The 25277-nt window shown below is 44.1% G+C and overlaps 1 protein-coding gene across 5 annotated transcripts in view; it reads left to right on the top strand.

Annotated features, from left to right (window-relative positions):
- Positions 1 to 25277, top strand: part of GFRA1 (GDNF family receptor alpha 1) — a 217902-nt gene that overhangs the window by 46875 nt on the left and 145750 nt on the right. For 3 of the 5 annotated variants that reach the window (XM_047760706.1, XM_047760705.1, XM_047760704.1), the window contains one exon: positions 20630 to 20644. The exons of the other annotated variants lie outside the window; for them this stretch is intronic. In XM_047760706.1, the coding sequence (XP_047616662.1) occupies positions 20630 to 20644 (15 nt within the window). The remainder of the gene's footprint in view (positions 1 to 20629; positions 20645 to 25277) is intronic. 5 annotated transcript variants of the gene reach the window in all.

Genomic DNA, 25277 nt, shown 5'->3' with positions numbered 1-25277 from the left:
GGAAGATTGTACTTTTCTAAGAATTTGTCCATTTCTTCTAGGTTTTCCATTTTATTGGCATATAGTTGCATATAGTAGTCTCTTACGATCCTTTGTATTTCTGTGATGTCCATTGTTACTTCTCCTTTTTCATTTCTAATTTTATTGATTTGAGTCCTCTCTCTTTTGTTCTTGAGAAGTCTGGCTAGGGGTTTATCAATTTTGTTGATCTTTTCAAAGAACCAGCTTTTCATTTCATTGATCTTTTCTATGGTTTTCTTTGTTTCTATTTCATTGATTTCTGCTCTCATCTTTATGATTTCTTTCCTTCTACTAACTTTAGGTCTTGTCTGTTCTCCTCTTCTTGAGCTGCTTCAGATGTAAAGTTAGCTTGTTTATTTAGACTTTTTCTTGTTTCCTGAGGTGGGCTTGTATTGCTATAAACTTTCCTCTTAAAACAGCTTTTGCTGCATCCCATAGGTTTTGGAGTGTCTTATCTTCATTGTCATTTGCTGCTAGGTATTTTTTAATTTCCTCTTTGATTTTGTCAGTGATCCATTGGTTGTTTAGTAGCATGTTGTTGAGTCTCCACATGTTTGTGTTTTTTGCAGTTTTTTTCTTGTTGTTGATTTCCACTTGTATAGTGTCGTCATCGGAAAAGATGCTTGATATGATTTCAGTTTTCTTAAAGTTACTGAGGTTGGATTTGTAGCCCAGGATATGATCAATCTTAGAGAATGTTCCATGTGCACTTAAGAAGGAGAGAGACCTAATTATGAATGCAGCTTCTTCATTTACTATGACTGTGACCCTGAACCAGTTATTATTCTCAGTGTGCTCATCTCTAAAGTGGGATAATGTACTCATCTTTCAGGGCTGCCATAGGGATTCAATCAGAAAATACACATGAGATGCTTGGACTAGAGCCGGCCCCCAGGAGATGGTGGTAAGAATCTTCCACCAAGGGTGGATCAGGATCCCTTTTGGTTACAGGTTTGTAAGTTCTCAGTGACCCTGTTTACTGTTCACTGATGCTCTTTGGGTTGATGACATTCCACCCTGACTGAAAGTTGTCAGATAGGTTTCTTGGATGGATGGTTTGATAAAGTACAAAATGGCTCAAAGAAGCTCCTTGGGAATCCTGCGTCAAAGACACAGCCAGGGGTTTCCAGGGATATCTAGGGAAAGGGCAAAGCCTCCCAAGGGATATAGGTCAGGGACACACGACCAGGTACTTCTGTCACCTCTAACCCAGGTATTTCTGTCGGTGAGAACTGTTTAAGATAAACTATGGTCTCATCCTTAAAGGAAGAAAGGAAGAGGGAGAAGGATGCCCACTAGTCCCTCTGACCCAATAGCCCTCTATCAGTGTCCAGGCACTGACATATTTCCTTAAAACATGTATGGTATGGAAGGGCAGTCCTATAGCTGATTGTGTAGAAGCATCACAGGTCTGTGGTTTAAGCTAAGAGAGGAGCAACCTGCTCATCTTCATTGGTCACTCCAAGTATCCATCCTGCACTGAACACATCGTGTAGCACTTAAGAAGGTCAGGGAGGGTCAAAGTCTTAGGAACAAGACTCTGGGAATGCTACCTTGCCTTCCTCAATCTCCTTCCACATGAGAAGAGGTCTGTCTGATACTGATGGTGCTGAGCCAGCCCCAGATGGACAAGGACTGAGGATTCTGTAGGACCAACAAGAGCACATAGCATCAACCCAACCCAAAGTGTTAATTCCTTCTCTGTGGCCCAGTGCTTGGATGCAATTTGTACTTTCGTCTTTGATGCGAGTAGTACCGGGTCATTGCATAGAAATGCTTGAGCATTTTGGGGGACAGAATTGACGAGTTGATTAAGCTGGTTGTTTCAAACGTACAGTCACAGTGCTGGTCACTGGTCCTCATTTCCTGACCATTGCACTGTGTATAACCAGTACATTCGTTTTCTTTCTTTCTTTCTTTTTTTTCTTGATCTTTTTAGGGTCTCACCTATGGCATATGGAAGTTTCCAGGCTAGGGAACACAAGATGTGAGCCGAGTCTGCGACCTATACCACAGCTCATGGCAACGCCGGCTCCTTAACCTGCTAAATGAGGCCAGAGATTGAACCTGCGTCCTCATGGATACTAGTCAGATTCATTTCCACTGAGCCATGCCAGGAACTCCCAGTACATTCATTTTCTATTGCTGTTCTGATAAATTACCCCAAACCCAGTGGGTTAACCAATACAAAAGTTACAGTTCTATAGGTCACAAGTCTACAATGGGTCTTACTGGGCTGAAGTCAAGGTATTAACAGGGCTGTATTCTTTCTGAAGACTCTAAGGGACAGTCCATGACCTTGCCTTTTCCAACATCTAGAGGCCACCTGTATGCTCTGGCTCATGGCTTCCTCCCTCCATTTTCAAAATCAGTATCATAGCGTCTTTCTAACCCTTTTTCTCTATGAACCTCTCTCTAGGGAAAGGCTCTCTGCTTTTAGAGATTCATATGATTATATTGGAGCCACTCTGATAATCCAGGATAACCTCCCCATCTCAAGACCTTTATTTTAATCACATCTGCAAAGTCCCTTTTGCCACATGAGGCGAGAAAGCCACGGAGTCCAGGGATTGGAACACAGACATCTTTGGAAGAGGGGGCGTTTTTCTGCTTCACATAGCTGGGGACAAAGAAGGGCTTGTTGGCCCTGGACATCCTCTGGAGCCATCCTGGCTTCCTAGGTGAGCTGGAAATGATTGAGGCACCTTTAAATAGAGGCCTCCAGATTTATAGTGGCCTGCAATGACATTTCCATCATAATTCCCTTAACAACTTTCTAAATCACACCACCCAGGGTTTTCTAAGGCAGCCAGTTGCTTCCTGACTACCAGGCCTGGGAGATAATGGGAGTGGTGGGAGGAGAGTGGTTAATGAGGGCTTTGATTACCCAGGCCCCCCGAAACAGGCTGTCTAGAAATAGCCAGGTTACAGCCCGTTCTTTTGAAACTCAAAGTCAGGTACATTTTGTAACAACGGCTATAATTTGAGATCGCTCAGGCCACAAACCAGCTCCAGAAATGAGCTTTGTTCTTTACGGCACACTTTGCCCCAAACACGGGCCCCTTTAAAATAACTCGATAGGCACTTACTGAGGAGCATCCTAGAGGGCAGAAAATGTGTTGTATTCATCTTCGTATGTGCCCAGTGCTGGAACAAGCGGGGTACACGCTGTGCTGTCTCATTTGTAAGCCGTGGAAGAAACAGGTTTGATGTGACAGGCCACAGAATGAAGCACCGCGTTCCCCACTTTACCTCCTGCTCGCCCCGAAGAAATTAAGGGCCCTGAGCTGTTTTGTTTCTGCTTCCGCAATGCGCAGAATGCAGGCAATTAAACCAATGAAACTATCTTCCATTTTTGAACAAAAGTAGGTGGAGGAATTTAAGAGCATCTCATTTGAGGAGGCAGGATTCTAGCTCATATATCCTTTTTTAAAAGGTCACCCTAACCTTCTAGTCCCACATCACGCAGCAGGGAGTGGTGTTTGTGGAATAAAGGATGACCATACAGTTGAGTGCTTATGGAGAACACTGGCTTTGGCATTAGGCAGTCCTGACGTGGAGTCGTGGCTGTTCCAGTTACCAAGATCTTAACTCTGGATGCCTCACTCCAGCTCCGATCCTGCTTTCTGGACTCCAGAGAGCCCAGAATGAAAGGGTCCGTTGGCCCAGTTCTTTGGGCACTGGCTGGGTAAAGAAGCAGCAAAGAGACGTGCTGGTAGGCGTCTCAGCTACTCTGTGAGCGCATCTTTATCTCCAGGGCCTGCTGCATCTGCTGTCCATTTCTGGGTCCTCCTTCAGGACACAGACCTACTTCTGGATTTCTTCTAAAGTGTCTGCAGAGCCAGACGTTGAGAGCTTGCCTCTGCCTCACAGGGCCAGTTGTTGTCACCCTGGATGTATGGCTCAAAAAGGAATGCGAAGAAGGAGACGCAAAAAGCCCTCGAAACAATTCAGGGTTCACAAGTGAGGGGTGAAGGAGGGGGTACCCTCGCAGATGACATGCAAAGCCCCTTTTAGATGAAACTCCTTTCAGAAGCAGTTGTCTTTCTGTGAATTGGGGTCTGTCATCTCAGTCGGATCTTTAATCGTTTCCAAAGGCAACCCTTTTGATCATGAGTCTTAAAGAGTTCAGCTGAAGTTTCCCGGGCCTGCCTTATTTGGGAAACATTTGTGCTTTGTGAAGACTCAGGCACGCCAATATTTAAAAGGCCAAGCCGACCGTCTTCATCTCTAGTCCAGGGGACCAGTTGGCAGAAGGCAGCCAACAAGGAATCTTTTGTGCTTCCATAATTGCAGAGCAGTGGACATTTTGTAACTGCTGAGTGGCTTTCAGAGTTTATTACCATTTAGAAGGCTGCATAAGATAATCCTCCCAAGCACTGGGGGTCAGGAAAGTTTCCATGATTTATTTATAATTTAAAAACCTAAACTAGTCCCTTCAATAGAAATAGCATGTGAGCTACAAATGTAATTGAAGATTTCCTAGTACCACATTTAAACAAATTTTTTTTTTTTTTTTATTAGGAGTTCCCATGGTGGCACAGCAGAAATGAATTCGACTAGGGACCATGAGGTTGTGGGTTCAATCCCTGGCCTCGCTCAGTGGGTTAAGGATCCGGTGTTGTCATGAGCTGTGGTATTGGCTGCAGATGGGGCTCGGATCTGATGTTGCTGTGGCTGTGGTGTAGGCTGGCAGCTGTAGCTCCAATTTGCCCCTAACCTGGAAACCTCCATATACCATGGCTGTGGCCCTGAAAAGCAAAAAAAAAAAAAAAAAAAAGTATAGTTGATTTACAGTGTTCCTTCAATTTCTGCTATACAGCAAAGTGACCCAGCCGCCACCCATACGCACACTTTTTTAGAAAAAGTTTTCCATCATTTTCTAACCCAAGAGACTGGACACAAAGTGCTATGTTTAAAAAAATGAAAAAAGCACAGGTGAAATTAACATGTAATCTTACCCAATTTATCAAAAATATCATTTCAGGATGTGATTCAAAACAAACAATTATGAATGAGCTATTTTACTTTTTTTTCCCCCACCAAGTCCTTCTAATTCAGTGTCTATTTTATACTCTCAATTCAAACTGATCAAGTGTAAGTGCAAGTGCTTGGTAGCCACATATGATTAGGGGGAGACTGGAGCACTAGGCGGTGATCCCTTGAAAAGAGGGTTTGCTGGCTTCCATCTGTGCACAGCTTTCTCAGTGCCCAGCATGGTACCCAGTGCCTGAGCATGGTTCTTTAGATGAATCCCTAGGATGAAGAGCTGGAGGCAGTCATGAGATTGGCTTGCCCCACTGTGACCCGGAGAAGCAGAGTTGACACTGCCAGTCATTAGAAATGCCACAACCCAGGACTTTTTTTCCCAAATGGCTATATTGGAGTTCCCATCGTGGCTCAGCGGCTAACGAAACCAACTAGCATCCATGAGGATGCAGGTTCGATCCCTGGCCTCACTCAGTGAGTTAAGGATCTGGCGTTGCCGTGAGCTGTGGTGTAGGTCACAGATGTGGCTCGGATCTGGTGTTGCTATGTCTGTGGTATAGGCTGGCGGCTACAGCTCTGATTCGATCCCTAGCCTGGAAACCTCCATATGCCGCGGGTGTGGCCCTAAAAGGCAAAAACAAACAAACAAAATAGCTATATTGTGTTATGATTGACATACCATACAGTTCACTCAGAGTGTACAGTTTGGTGGGTTTTGGTATATTCGCATTGTTGTGCATCCCTCTGACAATCAGTTTTAGAATATTTTCATTATTCCCCAAATAAACCCTGCACCCCTTAGCTGTCACTACCCCCATCCCATCATTCCCCCCAGCCCTAGGCAACTATTTATTTTCTGTTTCTAGATTGGCCTATTCTGGACATTTCATGTAAGTGAAACCTGTAAATTATGGTCCCTTATGACTGGCTTATTTCAGTTAGAATGATGTTTTAAAGATGTATCCATATTGTAGCATGTATTAATACTTCATTTATTTTTATTTCTGAATAATATCCCATTGTATGGCTATACCACATTTTATTTTATTTATACACTTACAATTGATGGCCGTTTGGATTGTTTCCACTTTTGGCTATCATGAATAATGCTGCTGTGTTGGAGTTCCCGTCGTGGCACAGTGGAAACGAATCCAACCAGGAACCATGAGGTTGTAGGTTCGATCCCTGGCCTCACTCAGTGGGTTAAGGATCCTGCATTGCCATGAGCTGTGGTATAGGTCGCAGATGCAGGTCAGGTCAGATCTGGTGTTGCTGTGGCTGTGGCATAGGCTGGTGGCTACAGCTCCGATTGGACCCCTAGCCTGAGAACCTCCATATGCTGCAGGTGTGGCCCTAATAAGACAAAAAAAAAAAAAAAAGACAAAAGAAATGAATAATGCTGCTGTGAACATTCATCTTTAGGTTTTTGTGTGGACATATTTTTTCCTTTTGGGGGGTATATACCTAGGAGTGGAATGGTTAGGTCATATGGAAACCTCTGTATTTAACCATTTGAGAACCTGCCAGACTGCTTTCCAGAGTGGCTGCACCATTTTACATTCTCATCAGTAGTGTTCCAGTTTTTCCAGATCTTTGCCAACAGTTACTAATTTTTGATTATAAACATCCTGGAGCTCCCTTGTGGCTCAGCGAGTTAAGGATTCAGCATTGTCACTGCAGTGGCTCAGGTCGCTGCTGTGGTGGGAGTTCGATCCCTGGCCCAGGAACTTTCATCTGATGCGGACGCAGCCCAAAAAACATCCTAGTATGTGAAGAAGTATCTCACTGTGGTTTCAGTTCTCATTTCCCTGGTGCCTAATGATGGTGAACATCTTCCCATGTGCCCATTGGCCATTTATGTAACTTCCTTGGAAAAATGTCTATTCAGATTCTTTGCCCATTTTTTTAATTGCCTTATTTGTCTTTTTATTTTTGAGTTGTAACACCTCTGTATATAGTGTAGGATATGTGATTTGCAGTTATTTTTCTATACTTCTGTGGGTTGTCTTTTCACTTTCTTGATGGTGCCTTTTGGGGCACAAAAGTTTTTAGTTTTGATTATGTTCCATTTATCTATGTTATCTTTTGTTGCTTGTGCTTTTGGTGTCATATTTGCCTAATCCCAAAACACAAAGATTTATACCTATATTTTGAAGAGTTTTGTAGTCTTATTTCTTGGATCTGTTTTGAGTTAATGTTTTTATATGTTATGAGATGATGTTCCAATTTAATTCTTCTACATGCAGATATTGAGTTGTTCTAGCACTGTTGAAAGATTATTTTTTCCCCCTTGAATTGTCCTGTCAAAATTCAATTGATCATAAATATGAGGGTCCTTTTTACAGACTCTCAATTCTATTCCATTGATCTATATGTCCAACCTTTATACCCATACTGCACTGTCTTGATTACCGTAGCTTTGTAGTAAGATTTGAAATTGGGAAATAGGAGTCCTTCAACTTTGTTCTTCTTTTCAAGATTGTTTTGGCTATTCAAGATTCCTTTAGATTCTACAAGAATTTTAGCATCAGCTTGCCAGTGTCTGCAAAGAAATGTGGAACTTTGATGGGATTGTGTTGAATCTGTAGGTCAGTTTGGGGAGTAGCGCCATTTTTTTCCCTCATGGATTAATTTGACCATTCTAGAATTTCATATTAATGAAACCACACAGTGTGTACCTCTTTGTGTGAAGGCTCTTACACTCAGCATAATATCATGAGATTCGTTCACGTTGTGTATTGTTACTACTTCTCTTCCCTTACATTGTTGAGTGGTGTTCTATTTGATGGGTATACTGCACTTAGGTTTGTTTATCCATTCTTCTTTTCATGGACACTTGGGCTGTTGCTGTTATGAAGATTCACGTACAAGAATCCTAGTGTAGATGTATTTTTAGGTTTATAAGAAATTGCTAGACCTTTTCCCAAAATAGTGCAATTTTACGCCGTCCCTCACAGCGAATGAAAGTTTTAGTTTCTGTTTATCCTGACATTTGGTGTCACGAGTCTTTAATGTTAGCCATTCTGGTGAGTGTATTGTGATTATATTGTTGTGGTTTTAATTTGCATTTTCTTTATGCCTGGTGATGTTGGACACTTCAGAAGTCTGGTGGAATTGCCATTGGGATTGTGTTGAATCTAACGATCAATTTGGGGAGAACCAGGATCTTAATAATATTGAGTCATCCAGTCTGTGCATACGACATACATCTCTATCTGTTTAGGTCTTCTTTCATTTCCCATGAACCCATTGGATTTTTTCTGACTCACTTATCCTGCTGTTCCCTTTTCTCTCATTTCCACTTTTTGGGGCCAATGGGGGGTGGTGATGAGAAAGTGCCCTACTGTCAGATTGCCTGGGGGACCTTTGCCCAGTTAATCTTACTGGTAAAATGGGGATCAGAATGATTTACTTCATAGAGTTTTAGGGAACATTATATGAAATATTTACGTAAAACCCTTAGAAATGAGGGCTCCATAAATCTCAGCTTTTTTTAGGACTGCCCTTCAGGATCCAGGTTAGACTGTCCTTGGTCCATGAAGACTGCTCAGAATCCCAACCCTGAAATGTCTCTTGTCCTCACTGTGCTGTTTTCCCCCCTGTGTAGAATTTAGCACCTTTTCCTTGAGTGTGTCGGACTCTCCTTATCATTACAAGCTTTCTGACTGTAGGGTCTGGATTTTGGCTTCCTTTTGGTCCATTAGTTGCTCACTATAGTGCATCAGCTCCTCTGGACACTAGGAAAGTATCAAGAATTTTAAGTTTATTTTTTCTGAGTGTGATCACATCCACTATCTGATTTTTTTCCTCAAAGAAGTAATTAAGGCAGACTTTCTTCTCAGTTACAGATGAGGAAACTGAGATACCCCAAGAGAGGCTAGGTCACTAGCCATGAACAGTTAGGGACAGAGCTGGAACTAGAACCTGGCTCTCTGGACTTGAAGAACAATAACTAGGAGTTCCTGTTGAGGCACAGCGGAAACGAATCCAACTAGGAACCATGAGGTTGGGGTTTGATCCCTGGCCTTGCTCAGTGGGTCAAGGATCCAGTGTTGCCGGGAGCTGTGGTGTACATCGCAGATGCGGCTCAGATCTGGCGTTGCTGTGGTTCTGGTGTACGCTGGCAGCAACAGCTCCGATTAGACCCCCTAGCCTAGAAACTTCCATATGATGCAGGTGTGGCCCTAAAATGACAAAAGAGCAAAAAAAAAAAAAAGAATAATAACTATGATGTTTTATTATATTATATATTATATTTATGCAATATCATATATTGTATGTATATATTTTATTATGTGTTATATGTACATATATATTACACATATAATATTATATATAATATATAATATATTTATGTGTGTATACACACACACACACACACACACACACACACACACCTCTTATGCTCTGTAAGGTGTTTGAATCCCTTTTTTTCAGGGCAAGCCAGCTGCACAAATCCTTCATGAAAATAACATTTACGTTTCATGACTGTGTTAAGCCCGTGAATAATACCATACAGGTTTCTTAAACCACCAAATAAACTTCCCCTTCTCTCTCTCTCTCTTTTTTTTTTTTCTGGCCACACCTGTGGCAAATGGAAGTTCCCGGGCCAGGGATCAAATCTGAGCTCTCCCTTACCTTAGCTGTTGCCATAAACCTACTGAGATAGTGGCATTTTTTTAAAAAAGAAAATTTGTGAAGTTTTTAAAAATAAAGGCACATCTAGGTGGTTTCTGCACTTGGTCCCCAAATTCACAGAACAGAAAAAGTCTGGTTGGAGTTCCAGACATGTAGGGATGGTGATATTAAAAATATTATGGGCACGGCTCACATTAGCTTTTGGAAGGAGTTGGAAAGAATGCATTGTTTTTTCTTGTTTATCCTTCCACCTGTCTGTTGATTGGCATTCATCGAGAGGCAGTGTAGCACAGTAGCAGAGGGTGTGGGCTCTGAAGCCAGGCTGCTTGGGTTGAATCCCAGATCACTTGCTTCCCCCTGTGACCTTTGGCAATTTAGTTAACCTCTCTGGGCCTCTGTTTCCTTATCTGTAAAATAATGATAACCACCTCTTAGGGTGATTGAGAGGATTAAGGTTATGTATGTAATGCACTTAAAATAGTGCCTGATTTATGGGAAGTTCTTAAAGCATATTAGTTACTATTAATATTAAAATGTTCCTGCTGTGCAGTAATATGCTGCTCTGGACGTTGAGACTACCATGGACAAAACAGCCCCAGAATGATGGTGCTTTTGGCTTAGTTGGAAAGAAGAAGAGAGAGAAAATTACACGTGTGTATCCATGCACCGTGCAGGTAAGATGAGAGCATAGAGCAGAGGGTCCTAATAAAAGATCCTGGTTATGTTCATTATAGAACTTTAGAGCTGAAAAGCTTTGCAGAGATTTTCTAGTCAAACCTTCTTTGGAACCTAGAGAGTGTAAGTTTATTTGTCCTCATTTATTTAGGGGATTTATGGAAGGTCCAGGCCAGAACTGGTACCTCCTGAAACTGAGGTCAGGCCAGAGCATATCCTGTGGCCAACTTCCTCCTTGAAGATTTGGGCCAATTTGCTGAAACGTATTTCCTCCCCAGTCATTCTCATTGGCAATGCTTGATGTTGGGGGCAGCTTCCCTGAACCCAGACTTTAATTGTCTCTGGCTCCCGGGAGCTCCCCTGACAGTAATTTGTGCCAAGCCGTCAGAATAATGATGATGGCCATTGTCTTATGTTCACGTTAAAGTTGTCCATCCTGTTAATGCTCACCTGACAAAGGGAGAGATTCATTCTGCTGGACACTTGTGAATATCTAGTTCGAATTTTGGAGACCAGGTGACCAATCTGATTAAAACCTGGAGCTCACAGATCTGCCTAAAGAATACATCTATGATAAAACTGATCAGTTGACTTTGAAATGGAGATGAAAGAGCATCTTTTGGAAAGTAAATGTTGGTGCTGGTCGGGGTAGATAGAAATTGATTCAAGGAACTATAACCTTAAAGGTTTCAGATGATTTATAATTTATCTGTGATGGCAAAATACTTTACCACCGAGGTAGTATCTTGGGATAAATTTGAAATCACCAGCCAGATTATGGATATGTTTGTGGATGTATGTGAATTGTAGGGGATGAAATTTTTTTTCTGTGAATGCAATTTAGCATGGATGAGATGACAAATAAGCTGTATGCAATAAAGCCCATTTGATCCAGTGTGTATTATTTTAAACTTAAAACCATGTTTTAGAACTGGAGAGGACCTTAGACCTTAGAGATCATCTAGTATAAATTAGTTTGCTCTTGGAGGAGCTGAATCCCAGAGAAGATGAGTAGCATTGCGTTTAGTGAACTGGAATCCAGATACTTAGATTATTGAGTTCGGAGATGTTTTAGAACACAAGGCTTAATATCCACAGCCTTACTTTTAGTATTTTTACCCACGGTGGTTTTATGACATTGGTAATTGTAGCTAGAACTGCTTTCTTCTGGAAGACAAACTGATTCTTCCGTCCTTTGTATATGTGGATGCTTAATAAAAATATTTTCTGTGACTCCTAATTAGCCCTCAATTAAATAAGTTCAGGGAAATTAGAACAGTATTATTTGTCAACCTCTTCTATGGTTTGAGTTATTAGTGGAGCTCCTGATGATTTCTCAGTTAGCTGATCTAAAAGAATTCAGAGAAAGCCACGTATGCTGTTCTTTTCAAAGAAAAACACTGGTCGCTAGAGGGATCGAGTTTAATATAGTTTCATATCATAGAGGTTTTAATAATGCAGTCTAAAGTATTTGTATATGAATTCATTAAGCCCAGATTAGTCTTATTATAATTACTCAAAAAGTAATTCAATTTAAGAGAAAACATTTTAAATGGATATAAAATACACTGTTAGCTGGGAAGCTGTACCGTTCTACTTTATCAGCTCCATAAAGTACTAGCAGATTTGAACATAACTTTCACAGTATACAGAATGCAATCATAAAAAGTATTATTCCTAAATCTATTTTTTTATGTTCTTTCAGTAGTTAAGAGCTTTATCCTTCTGTGCTAGGAATGAGATATACTAGGGGTGGAATGCCATAAAAATGTTGGGGACTCACTAGCCTCTGGCCCTTGCACTGTCTTCCCAAGTCAGTGCAGGCAGATGGGTCACGAGCATACAGCCTAAGATTGATGCTCATAGCACATTCTTTAGGAAACAGAGCAGGAAGATACTTTGGGGCTTTTAAGAATTTTTTCTTACAAATAAAAGACATTTACAGAGCGCCCTGTGTCTTCAGAGGTTGGACAATGACAAGCGAAGTACTAGTCTTTGTGGTGAAAGGTGAGGGTTGGCCAGGAGCAAGGAAAACAATAGAACTTTCCCCAGCTTGCCTCCCCAGCAGGACAGAGGGGAAAAAGAGAGAGAGAGAGGGGTCCACCCACACTGAAGAAGGGGTGGGGATCTGGCTGGAGAGTTGAGAGCCTGGGGAGCGAGAGCCTTGCTTAGTCCTTCATAACCAAGACTCACCCAACTCCGTGCAGTTTGAGCTGCCTGGTGCCTGGGGGCGGGAAGCAGGAGGGGTTGAAGATGTGCTGTGTGCCTGAGCTGTCTCAGCTGTCTGGCTTTGGAGACACAGAAAACTAATCACAGCCCCCGTGTGGTGCCACTGAGGCCAAGTGGGGGCTCTGGAGGAGCCCTTGACTCTGGCTGGGCTCCAGGAGCGCACAGACCTGCTCTCGGACAGGAAGGGGTTCCACTTAAGTGGTTTGTTGTCTTCCAACTTTGGCTAATTTATTTAGTGGAGCAGCAGAACCCTTTCTTCAGGCAAGGGCCTCACAGAACCCCACTGTACAGAGCAGAGTGGTTCTCAGCACAGCTGCCCCAGGCGGTCCCTACCTCTTTCGAACCCTAGGCCTCCAGGAAGCATGGCTGAAACACTGACCGCGGCCCAGGGCAGGAAGGGGTGTGCCCCTTTCATGTCAGCCTTGAGCAATAATGACAGATCCAGTGGATATAGGCAATGTCCGAAGGCCAAAAATAAAGCCTGGGCCCTGGGTTTCTGGACCATCTAGGTTCTACTCACAACCCCTTAGGTCTTTGGCGTTTGGAGATAAGATGTTGTTGGACCTCTGATCTTAAAGATGAAAAATCTTTCATTCATAAGGTAATGCTTGAGAATTGCTCTAGAGTTTCATAATGGCATGTAACAATATGATGACAAGAAGGAATTAAAATGATCATTTAATTTTAACGGGTTTTCCCCTTAGGGTATTTTACAGTCCTATTCAAGTCACAAATAGTGAATATTTTCAAATAGTAGGCAATCGATAAGTGGTTGTTGACTAATAATACTATGTATAGACGTCTTTCTGAATACTAGTTGTTGTGTGCTCAAGTATGCTTTACCTCATTTCATCTCCTTAGCCATTTATGAGGTAGCACAAAAATTAGCTATTTTTATTATCTGCATGTTGCCAATGAGAAAAGCAAGGCTTGGGAGGTTCAGTAATTTGCCTAAGATCACATCAAACAAGACATGGGGCCAGCTCTGCTTCAGCACCTGAGCTCTTTGCTGCTCTGTTCTGTTGCTTATTATTATAATAACATTAACTTTCATTTATTGGGCATATGCCATAAACCAGCTACCATGTGTTAAGTGCTTTACATATGTGATCTGGGTTTTCCTTTTGGAACGAAGTTTTATCATCCACGTTTTATACACGAGAAATGCAGACTCAAAGAGGTTAAACAGTGGCCCAAGATGGCTAGGATGGTGGGCTAGCAAGGATTTGAACCTAGTATTATGTGACTTCAAAATCCATGTGCTGTAGGCTGATTAAATGATCTAACTTGATTCTCATGATAATCTTAGGTTAAGGAAGAAGCTTCTCTATCATCCCCATTTTATGGATGAGAACATAGTCTACAAGTAGTTTCACCCCGGGTTTCCACCTGGTGAGGGCCGGGACTGAGTCTTAGATCGTGGGATCCAGTGGCCACAGTTGTGTGGTGACATGGCCCTGGATTGTGTTGGGGAGAGGAGTTAACCCTGCCTTCCTTGGGATGCCCACCTGCCATTTTTGGACCTAGGCTTCCTCATCGAAGCAGAACTCATCTGTCGTGCTGGAGAGGCATTGGCGGGCCCCACTTTTTAACCTAGAAAAGAAATAATTCACGTCATTCATAGAGATTTGCAGGGCTGTACAGACTGAGTTCTAGAAACTCTTCATATCCTCACACAGGGCTTGCTGGTTTTTGAAATTTGGTGAGGGGGCACCTCAGCTGATCTTGAAGTTGGCTTTGGCTGGTGGTGAACTTGACCATTCAGGGAAGCAGCGTTCATTCCGGCTGCTTCCTGTGTCCCTTCCTTTGCCCCTGGTTAGTTGGGTCCCAGTTAAATTTCCAGTGCTTTACTGTAACAGCACTTGTACTTGAAAGAGAATTTTCTTTCTTAGCTCAAACCACAGGAGGACTCACAAGACAGCTATCTCCCCAGGTGAAACTTCTTAAATGGGAGTTAAGTGCATGCATTTTCAAGAAACTCAACTCCCCTCATATATAATTTAACCTAGAAAAGAAAGCAAAATTGAGAGAGTAGTACGATTACATTGTTCGAAGACTAGTAACTTTGCCTCCCCCAGTCTTCTGGAAGTCATGCATGCTTTCACTGTTTGGCATATCTTTAATGCTGTAGGGTGTGGGCTAAATGTGATATTGTAATAATAGCGAGGGTTTCTCCAACCGTAGTTACAGGCTGTGGATTGAAATAGTAAATTTTTCCTAGCAGACTGAATGGGCAATAAGACTGCCATCCAGTGCTCCTCATAAAACAAAGCAATAGATAAATAAAGGAGAACCAACTCACTTAACCTGCGTGGCTCTGGGCACTGCTAATTATTAACCCAGGCGCAGGAGAGGGGTTCACCCGGAGTGTAGTTAAATCATTTTTAATAGAGGTAAACACTAGCCATGTGGGTGAGTAGCACTCAACAAAGTTTTTAATCAGCAGCGTTTAGGAATCACCCAGCCTAATTGCCATAACTTATTAATAATAATAAATAATCTGGTCTTTTTATGGCTCCTGTCTCTGGAAGACTCAGTGCATTAAAGATCTCTGGGGTTTGAATCTCTCAGTAGCTGTTGGGGAGGTGGGCGAATATTCTTGATGCTGGTTCCTCCCAGAAGAAACTGGACATTGAAGCTAAGAAAGGCAAATCTGAGTTCTTCCTTACTTTCTTCTTCCCGCATCTGAATCACCAATTTATAGATGCCCTTTCATCTGTCTATAGGACTAGAATGGCTCTGGGGTGGTGGGGGTAGGGCTGGAAAACAGCCTTGCTTTGTTTCTGTGAATGATTGGGGTTGAGGCTTTTTTCCCTTGGGAAGTGGGTCTGAGCAGAGCTTTGTCTGCAGGAGTTCATTTCCTCTGCACGCGTGTCCCTGGTGTCCTTTAGGCTCAACCTGACTGTGGCTACAGTGGCCACTGTAACTCTCCACCGTGTTCTTGTGCAATTTCCAATTCCTGGGAGAGCAGAGAAGATGCCATGGAGTCTTACACTCAGAGGGACCCTCCCTGGCCAGTGGATGGGGGATGGGGAAGTGTTTCTGTAAATCAGCTAATTTAACACCTTGGCCCCGGGATGAAAATATCTCCAGATCAGCCATGAGGAAACTCAAGCTCAGAGACTGTAAGCGATTGACTCCCCACTAATTCTCAGTGGTTCTTTAGACTGGAAGATGACTGCATTCCAATTTGAGGCCATTTGATTTTATAAGTGACTAGTCCCTGTGGGCCGGGAGTCAGGGGTGGAGGACGCAAACATTAGAGCAGAAGACGATAAGAGTATTTCTAGGAGTTTCCTGGTGATGAAATGGGTTAAAGATTTGGCGTTGTCAGTGCAGCGGCTTGGGTTGCTGCTATGGCTTGGATTTGACCCCTGGCCCTAGAATTACGCATGCCATTGGCACAGCCCCCCTTCCCCAAAGTATTTCTACAGCTAATCACCTCTGAGGTCCACAAATTTTTTTTGGGGGGGTGGATATAAAACATCACAGAATCTACCTTCTTCTCACTTATTTTCCATTCTGTCCATGAATCATTTGAGCCTGAGCCTGAACAGCTGTTTTTTGGAAAAGTGAAATTTTAAAGCACCCAAGCAGTTATTATTCAGAGCAAGGAGCTAAATAATGCTAAGAACGGAATGATTTATGCCATAGACTACAAAAGACATATATTTAGAGTATAAATTACAGGATAACTCACATGCAAAATTGTTGCAATATTTACATTAGTGTTTATTCAATTTTACATTTGAATAAAAAGGTGTAAAATGTAAATGAAGCTGAAAGAGGGGTTCTAAAAAATTAAAGTAGCTTACACGAAAAGCAGGAGAGTTTTCTAAAATAGAAGACAGAATAGTACTCTATGTAGAATTGTCTGTTACACCGTGAAATATACAGTAGAATTGGGAGGAAAAAGTCTCTTATTCCTGAATCCCTGTCTGAATTTCCTCCTCCCTGCCCACTGACACTTTCCAGTGATTCAAATCAGTACTGAATTTCGAAGGAAGCGCTCCCTGTCAAAAACCATGGAGAGGAGGCTGAGGATTCTGGACGGATGTCGAGACTGGATCCGTATTTGAAAGACTAATCTCATTTCATTGATGTTTTCAATGTTGGAAATTTTTGTCTGTATTCATTAGAGGAGAATGATAAATCTCTAATTTGTGCTTTGCTAATAATAGTGATGAGCTTTTGTGCCTCATTAAGGTTAAGTGAATCTCATGCAGTCCTGGCTCAGCCTTTAACAGACGCCATGTGTGACCTTGGGAGAAATCTCCTGATTTCTTGATTTCTAAAATGAGGGGCTTGGCCCAGATAGCATTGAGACAGACCAGCCCTCAGCCCTTTCCTCCTGGTGGGAGCACACACACCAGGCCAGGCAGTTAGGACCCACCAAGGTGATTAAGACACATAGCTCAGGAGTTCTCGAGAGTTCATGGTCTGCATAAATAAGCAATTATAGGAGTTCCCATCGTGGCACAGTGGAAACAAATCCGACTAGGAACCATGAGGTTGCGGGTTCCATCCCTGGCCTCGATCAGTGGGTTAAGGATCCAGCGTTGCCGTGAGCGTTGGTGTAGGTCGCAGACGCGGCTCGGATCTGGCATTGCTGTGGCTCTGGCGTAGGTTGGCAGCTACAGCTCCGGTTAGACCCCTGGCCTGGGAACCTCCATATGCTGTGGGTGTGGCCCTAAAAAAGGACACAAAGACAAAAAAATAAAAAATAACCAATTATAATATGAGCTATAATTGCAACGTGCACAAATGATCTAGGAGTACAGAGGCAGAAAGAGTGACTTCCCTCTAGGTGGGGATAAGCTCCGAGTAACTTCGTAGTGGCTGTGACCCTTGAAGGCGGAAGAGAACTCCTCCAGGTGTGTGTTCAGGCTGGTCAGAGGGTGGGTGGTTCAGACTGTGCCTGGCAGATGGCACATGCACGTGACGGTGGTATATTTCTGGACAGTCAGGGCATGGCAGCTGAGTGGTGTTCTACACACGGCTATGTCAGAACCTGTGTCAGTGATGAAAATAATGTATATATTAGTATATCAATTAAAGCCGAGTTCGAGTTGTCCTGTAATGGGCACCCTAGTGCCCATTTATAGCCCAGTGGGCTTTTTTGCGTGTAAGAGAAAGGGTGGTGATTTAAGCCAACTCCCTGGAAGTTGTGAAACTGCATCATCTTATCTGTCCCACAGCCACTGGCCGGCGGGTGCCCTGGGGAGCACGTGTATTGCCTGTGAATGACACCCTTGATGGGGTTCACATGTGCCCCGGTGGAATGAAAACTACCCTCACTGTTGTCCTGTCCTTGCAGTCTGCTTAACCCACCAGGTGCATTTGTGGGCTCTTTGTGACCTGGTAGGAGCTGATGTTTTAGCTGATGACTGATGGCAAATTGAGACGTGCATGATATAATTCTTACCTGGTTTTTAAGGTGCAGAGAACTTGTAAAGTCAGACTATAAATAGAAGGCATGTTCCGTTGTTAAAATTAAAATAATACAGAAGACTCTTACATAATATTGTAAAAAAACGATCCCAGATTCTGTTGCCAAAAGATCAACATTCCTGTGGCCATCATCACAGATCTCTCTTCATGCAGATATAACATGTGCGTACGCACACACATATTTGTGTGTAGACACATACACGTGCATACCCTGGCTCAGGGCACACGTTCCATATTGCAGTCTGATTTTGTCACTTAAAAGTAATAAAAATATTTAACCATTTTTAAAAATTAAAAAAAATTTTTTTTTTAAATTTGTGTAAAAAAAATTTTTAAGACCATACCTGCAGCTATGGAAGTTCCCAGGCTAGGGGTCCAATTGGAGCTGCAACTGCTGGCCTATACCACAGCTACAGCAATGTGGGATCCGAGTCGCATCTGTAACCTATACCACAGCTCCTGGCAACACCAGATCCGTAACCCACTGAGTGGGGCCAGGGATGGAACCTGCATCCTCATGGATGCTAGTCGGGTTCCTAATCCGCTGAGTCACAATGGGAACACCCAAATTTTTTTTTATTTTTTATTTTTTATGAAAATTTTTTTTAGGTTTAACCACTTTAAATGGCTGAGCCCTAATCCACTGTATAGAATATATTATTTTCAGTTTGATTCTCTGTTGACAGACAGGCAGTCTCTGTTTGAAAATCATACACAATTGGAGTTCCCATTGTGGCGCAGTGGTTAACAAATCCGACTAGGAACCATGAGGTTGAGGGTTCGATGCCTGGCCTTGCTCAGTGGTTTAAGGATCCGGCGTTGCCGTGAGCTGTGGTGTAGGTTGCAGATGCGGCTCGGATCCCGCGTTGCTGTGGCTCTGGCATAGGCTGGCAGCTACAGCTCCGATTAGACCCCTAGCCTGGGACCCCCCATATCCCGCAGGATCGGCCCAAGAAATGGCAAAAAGACCAAAAAAAAAAAAAAGAAAAAAAGAAAATCATGCACAGTGTTGCAATGAACACCTTTGTTGACTTTAAGTATTTGAAGGCCTTTAGGCATGTCATCGGATGAAATTCCTAGCAGTGGTTATAGTTAGGTTAAGGAATGCATATTTAACATTTCCATGCATACTGTCAAACTGCCTCGTGGACGTTTTGTACCTCTTTACCGCCCCAGGAGCAGGGCAGGAACCGGCTCACACCTGAGTGGTGCTGTCTTCCATCTCTGGGTTCCTGGATGAGAAAGTACAAGCAGATGAGAATACTCTGGGGGCAACTGGGAGTCTGCAGAAGCAAGACAAGTCTGATGTCAAAAAGTACCTGGCAAATTGACACAGCATTGTAAATCAACTGTACCTTAATAAAAAAATGTTTTTGAAGTACCTGGCATATGCACACATTTTCATCTGAAGTTATGGACAAAATATCACAATTTCTAATTGCCAAACACTGAAATCTATCCAAATATCCATCTGCATTAGGATGGAGAAATAAATTGTAATATAATCACACTGTGAAATACTCTCCAGCAGTGGGAATGAATGATGTGCTATATGCTACCGCATGGATGACTCCCACATTCACTGGGAGCAAAGAAGGCGGACAGAAAAAATTTCATACCAGAGCAGTCCATTTATATAAAGTTCAAGAACAGGCAAAGTGAATGCAAAGTGTTAGAAGTCATGCTAGTAGTTACCCTTGATGGATGTTAGCGTCTGCTGGTTCATTTATGCTTTTTTGCTAAGCGTGTTTCCTGGTGCCAGACCTAGTGCTTGGTGTACAGCAGCTTCTCAAATATTTGTTGAAAAAGATGAATTAATGTTTTTTCACCCTTTCACAGATTTTGACCTAGGATTTAATATGAAGGCATGCTATTATTAGCCGTCAGATACAGTGTGGAATATTCGTATGAATGTTGCGCTTATTATGATTTAAATATGACTGGGATGACATTGTAAATCAGCTATAATTTAAAAAAATAACAAAAAGCAAAAAGAATGTGGAACGTTAGCATATTCTTAGGCCCTTTGTTTATCCTGTTATGTGATGTTGTTGCTTTTGTTGTTATTTATAAACCGGCCTGGCAGCTTAGTGGTGGGTCAGAAGATGGTTTTTAGAACCAGACAGACTTGGATTCAATCCTGAGCCCATTGCTTATTCCTTTGTGGCCTTGGATGAGTCACTTAACTTTCCAGAAGCTCAGTTTCCCTATGGATAAGTGAGGATAATAATACACCTTACTTTATAGGGTGGTTGTGAGAATAATAATATCAACATGAATAAAACTGCCGAATTTTGTATTTTTTACCACGTCCCAGGCACCGATCTAAGCCTTGAAACACAGGGCATTATTTGTTTCATCTTTCCAAAACAGATCTATTTGTGGTTTAGGGAACTGTAAGCCACAGAGTTAGTAAGCTTGGAGCCAGGATTTAAACCCCTGGTCGTTCCCTTCCAGAGCCCAAGCTTTGAACCACTGGCTCTGAGTGGAGGAAATGTTGCACCGAGGGTGTTTAGCACAATCGGCATATGTTAGCTGTGATGATCGTCACTGTCATTGTCAACATGATGATTAATTTTTCTGTCTTCTCTCTCTCTCCTCCTCTGTTTTGCCTCCATCCTGACAGATGTTTTCCAGCAAGGTAAGCTCACTGCCCCCTGCCTGCTTGTCCATTGGCTGTGCTCTTTGGGAAAAGGGTATTGTCTGTGTGCTGAGGGTTATGGGACTTTGCCCTCCCTGTGGACGTGTCACGGGGACTTTAGGAGGTACCATGAGGATGAAGTGCCAGCAGCCTTCCTGGGCCTCCGAGGCGTGCGCTGAACCTTGCCTGGGGGTGGGGTTGGGATGGGGAACACCTGTCAGAGGGCAGGCAGGGGTGCCGTGGGGCTTGTGAGTGTGGTGGGGAGCAGGTGTCTCTGGAGGGGATCGGGTGGGAGCCTGGCTGCTTGGTTAGGGCTCTGTATGCCACCTCCACCTGGGGGTTTCTTTATCAAGCAACCGTGTCGCTGTTCTGGAGGTATGGGCAAGCCCATGGCTGGCTGGTCACCTGGTACCCTTCAACCCAGGGGTGCCCTACAACCCCTCCAATTGGGCCTGTGACTGGGAGGAGCCTGGTGAGGACAGGCAGTGTTTTATGTATTTTGTCGGCCAAGTTCACGTGCCCTGGGAAGCAGGAGAGGGAACGCCTATCCTACCGAGCCCGTGTCTTCCGATGCGTGATTTAGTCCCCGGTCAGGATACACAGCCAATGTGCTCTGGGAGACACACAGGCATGGCCTTGATGAACCTGCTAGATACACATTCATGGGCAACTACCTCTTTCCCTTTTTTGTCACGGTCTGAAACGACCGGGAGACAGTGGCAGGGCCTGTTTATAGTCAAGTTAGAAAATAATAGTTTGTAGCACGCATCTGCCATGTCTCTCTTGAATTCCAGGCTGGCTTAGGATAAAAGAGTTTGGTTTAAGAATACATCCAGGTATCCCATCCATAGCTTCCAAATAATCTTACAGGCTGGGTATTTTCATGATTATTTCAGCCCAAACATGCAGCGTGTTATGGAGAAGATCTGTCTGCTCTCTTGGATAGAAGTGCAGTTGTGGGTAACAATGAGGGGGCTATTGTGTTATCTTTTAAGAGTCTGGAGTCATAGACCTATATTTATAACTAATTCATAAATCCCAACAAGCCATAAGTAATAAGTTCTGTTTGGCTAGAGGCTGAGATGAGAAAACTTGAGAAGGTGCCATGGCTGCTGGTGTCATGCAGGTGCTGCAGTCAGGGCCTCTGGCTGCAGTGCCTTTTCTTCCTTGAAAAATTGGGGGTTCAGTGGGACGCTGTAGGAGAAGAAATTTTTTCACCCCCAAAGCAGGTGCCTCTCCTCCACCCCACCCCCGCCCTGGTTAATTGGATGTCTCCTTTTGAGACAGAACACACTTGAGTTTGGAAAGTCTTGCTGGAACATATGTGCTGAGGCCCCTGGAGGCTGGGGAGAGAAAAGCTTTGTATCAGATCTGGCTTTTCTGCCCATAATCGCAAGTGTTCATGGTTGTTGTAGTTGGTATAAAACATGGCTACACAGATGACTTAGGTCAAATTTTCCTCCTTTTTAATCAGTCATGCCATGCGATTGATGGGATTTGCCTGTCCGTAACAATGAGATGCAGAGCGGAAGTTATAATCATCTGCAAATCACGGGCTCTCAAGACTTAATAGCACCTTCCAGAGACTGAAGCTGCTAGCCACCCACGGCCCTGCGAGGTGGTGGGCAGCGGCTCCTTTATAAGATAGTACTGTGGTTTCCAACAGGGAGAACTGAACTTGCTTTTGTGAATTATTTACATGGCTCTGGCCTTAGAGGACCATTTTGTACAGAGAGAGATCCTGGCAACGAACTCGCCAGCTGGTCCCTGCCCCGCCCCCACCCCCTCCTTCCTTACCTTTGCTTCTGGCCATTCTGCCTTGTGAAATTAATGCTCGGTAAAATGTGACAGTAAAAACGTGGCCGTGACAGTCACATCCGACCAAGACAAGAGGTTCTGTGTCTTACGGAAGGAATCTGAGACATGATTGCCGCAACCTCTTCTGGGGGTTAAAACTCTGGTCCAGAATTGTGCCATTAACTTGAAATGCGGGGGCCAGGAATTGTGCTAGAACTAAACAGTAGAAAACTGTGTGGCTTCAGATGCATAGAAGCCACAGGGTCGTTTCTGAAGCCCATCCACACAGGGTAACTCTGAGTGGCTCTGGGCTGACTGTGCCGTGGGCATCCAGGTTCTGCTGGCTTAGGCTCCCCTCCAGGACTCATGCGCAGCCGGGGGTGGGGGTGCTGCCTTGCAAATGTGTATACTTCGGGCAGTGAGCAAGCAAGTGAGGCCTCTTTGCCCAGAGGAACCCTGCCTGTTTGGGCTGCTGTGCACCCGGGCGGGCGGACGAGGGAAGCAGCCTTGCAAGTTGACAACATCAGACATTCTCAGAGGAAACCAAAGTTATTTCCTCTGGATTGCATTATCTTTTATTTCACTACAGATCAATCTTGTTATAGCAGGTGACAGCGCGGCAGCTACTGCTGGGCCTTTCTCTGCTGTCTCTGTGGTGTGTTCACGTGGGAGCGCATGTCTGCCCTGTGCCATTTTACGGCTCGTCTCCCTGCTTTCATCTGTAAATGCCACTTACTGCGGCGGTGAGACCACAGGGCACGGGGACTGTCAGGGAGCAGTGGGCCCACAGCTGGGCCTTCCGTAGGTACGAGTTCCGAGGCCATGGGGCCACGTTTTCAAGGAGGCTTCACTTACCTGCGTTTTTCTGTTGTCCTCAGAGCTCATGGCTCTCAGGAATTCCAGAGTGCCACAGACTTGCTCTTCACAGCATCAAATGCAATTGAAAATGCTGTATGTGCCCACGTGTCTAGAGTCTTGAGTTTCAGAGCATTTTTATACCAAGCGTTGAATAATGAAGCCAGGAACACGAACACACACACACACACACACACACACACACACACACATGCACACACATCTCTCATTTGAAGTTACTGAAGCACCTTTGAGTGCTCATCCGTAGACTCAACCTTCGTTCTGAAATCGAATAGAAACCGAGAGAGTGGCTTGAAAATGAGAATGCTACCACGCAGCGGGGCGCTTGAAAGCATCAGTGGGCATATTGCAAAGATTTCACCATTGGGGTTAATTCTCTGCTCAGCAAACAGAGTCCCTTATAGCTCTGTGCCCAAACAGGCCCAGCCTTTCCTTCTCCTTCATGCCCACCTGGAGCTGGGAATCTCCCCATTAGAGAGATTTTTCTTCCAGTTCAAGTACTTTTTTCATACTCTTCAAACATAGTGCGTTTGTTTATTTTGTAACCACACGCGAGTCCCTTTCTAGGCCTTGAGGATAAAGGAGTGACCCAGACAGCAGAGGGCCCCTGTTCTCATGGAACTCCTGGTCTAGCTTGGGAGACATTTGATGCCAAGTATGCAAATTAATAAACAAGGTAGATACCAAGGGTGAAGGCAGTAGTGAAGAAAATATCACAGACGGTGCGCTCAGTGCTGGGGGGGCACTTAGATGGGGTGGCCAGAGAATGACAAGAAAGACCAGATGCTGGAGAATCCAGGGAACAGCAGGGGAACCTGCGAGGGAGGGGCCCGGTGGGCAGGAGCCCCCCAGTGGCTCAGGAGCAGAAGGAAGCTGGAGCGGAGGAGGACATTGTTTGAAATGAGCAAGGGGGTGGAGCAGGAGTACAGACAAGGATCCGAGGAAGGAAGTTGGTGCTGGATTTGAGAAGAGCGACATGGTCTTATTTATGTTTGAAATTGCCACACTGGCTCCTGGGAAAATGTTCAAGAATGGCATGTGAGAAGGTAAAACCAGGACCAGGGCTGGGTGCTGAGCAAGCCCAGGCCAGGCTGAGATGGGGCCCAACCCACTGGCCCTAGTTCTTCCCCTAGTGGGGTCTCTGGTCTCCTGGGCAGTGGAATGGATGGCCCTATTCCTAGCTAGCTGACCTCTGCTGAGTGCCGCACTTGCTGCCTGTGGGAGTCTTGTGCCTGTGATGTACTCTTCCTCTCATTAAGGCTGGCAAATTATGCTTGTCAAAGGCATCATTAAAATATTCCTGTATGAGGAGTTCCTGTTGTGGCTCAGTGGTTAATGAGTCCGACTAGGAACCACGAGGTTGCGGGTTCGATCCCTGGCCTTGCTCAGTGGGTTAAGGATCCGGTGTTGCCGTGAGCTGTGGTGTAGGTTGCAGACGTGGCTTGGATCCTGCGTTGCTGTGGCTCTGGTGTAGGCCGGCGGCTACAGCTCCGATTGGACCCCTAGCCTGGGAACCTCCATATCCCACAGGATCGGCCCAAGAAATGGCAAAAAGACACCAAAAAAAAAAAAAAGAAAGAAAGAAATTCCTGTATGCATCTTCAGATTTTAAAAAGCCACTTTTCTCTAATACATACATACTGTGTATCATCTGGATTACATATACATCATTAATATATATGTGTCTGTACACACACACTTAGGAGACCTCCGTTTTGCTCCCTGCAGGCTTGCTGCCTCTGTTGAGGAGACTGAGCCCATTGCTTTGCCCTGTAGCCTCGGTTCTCTGATCTGTAAAAGGAGAGGGTGGGGGAGATCCGTGACCCAGTTGGCTTCCTGCTGATGCTCCATCGTGAGGAGTTTTAAGGGACTTGAGTTAATAGAGTACAGAAGTATCCCATGCTTCAGGTTTCAACTGTTACCTCGAGACCTTGGGTGAAAGCAGAGGTTCCCTAGTGGC

Source organism: Phacochoerus africanus, chromosome 15 (assembly GCF_016906955.1).
Source record: "Phacochoerus africanus isolate WHEZ1 chromosome 15, ROS_Pafr_v1, whole genome shotgun sequence".
NCBI lineage: Eukaryota > Metazoa > Chordata > Mammalia > Artiodactyla > Suidae > Phacochoerus > Phacochoerus africanus.
This window is presented reverse-complemented; position numbering and strand designations above follow the sequence as displayed.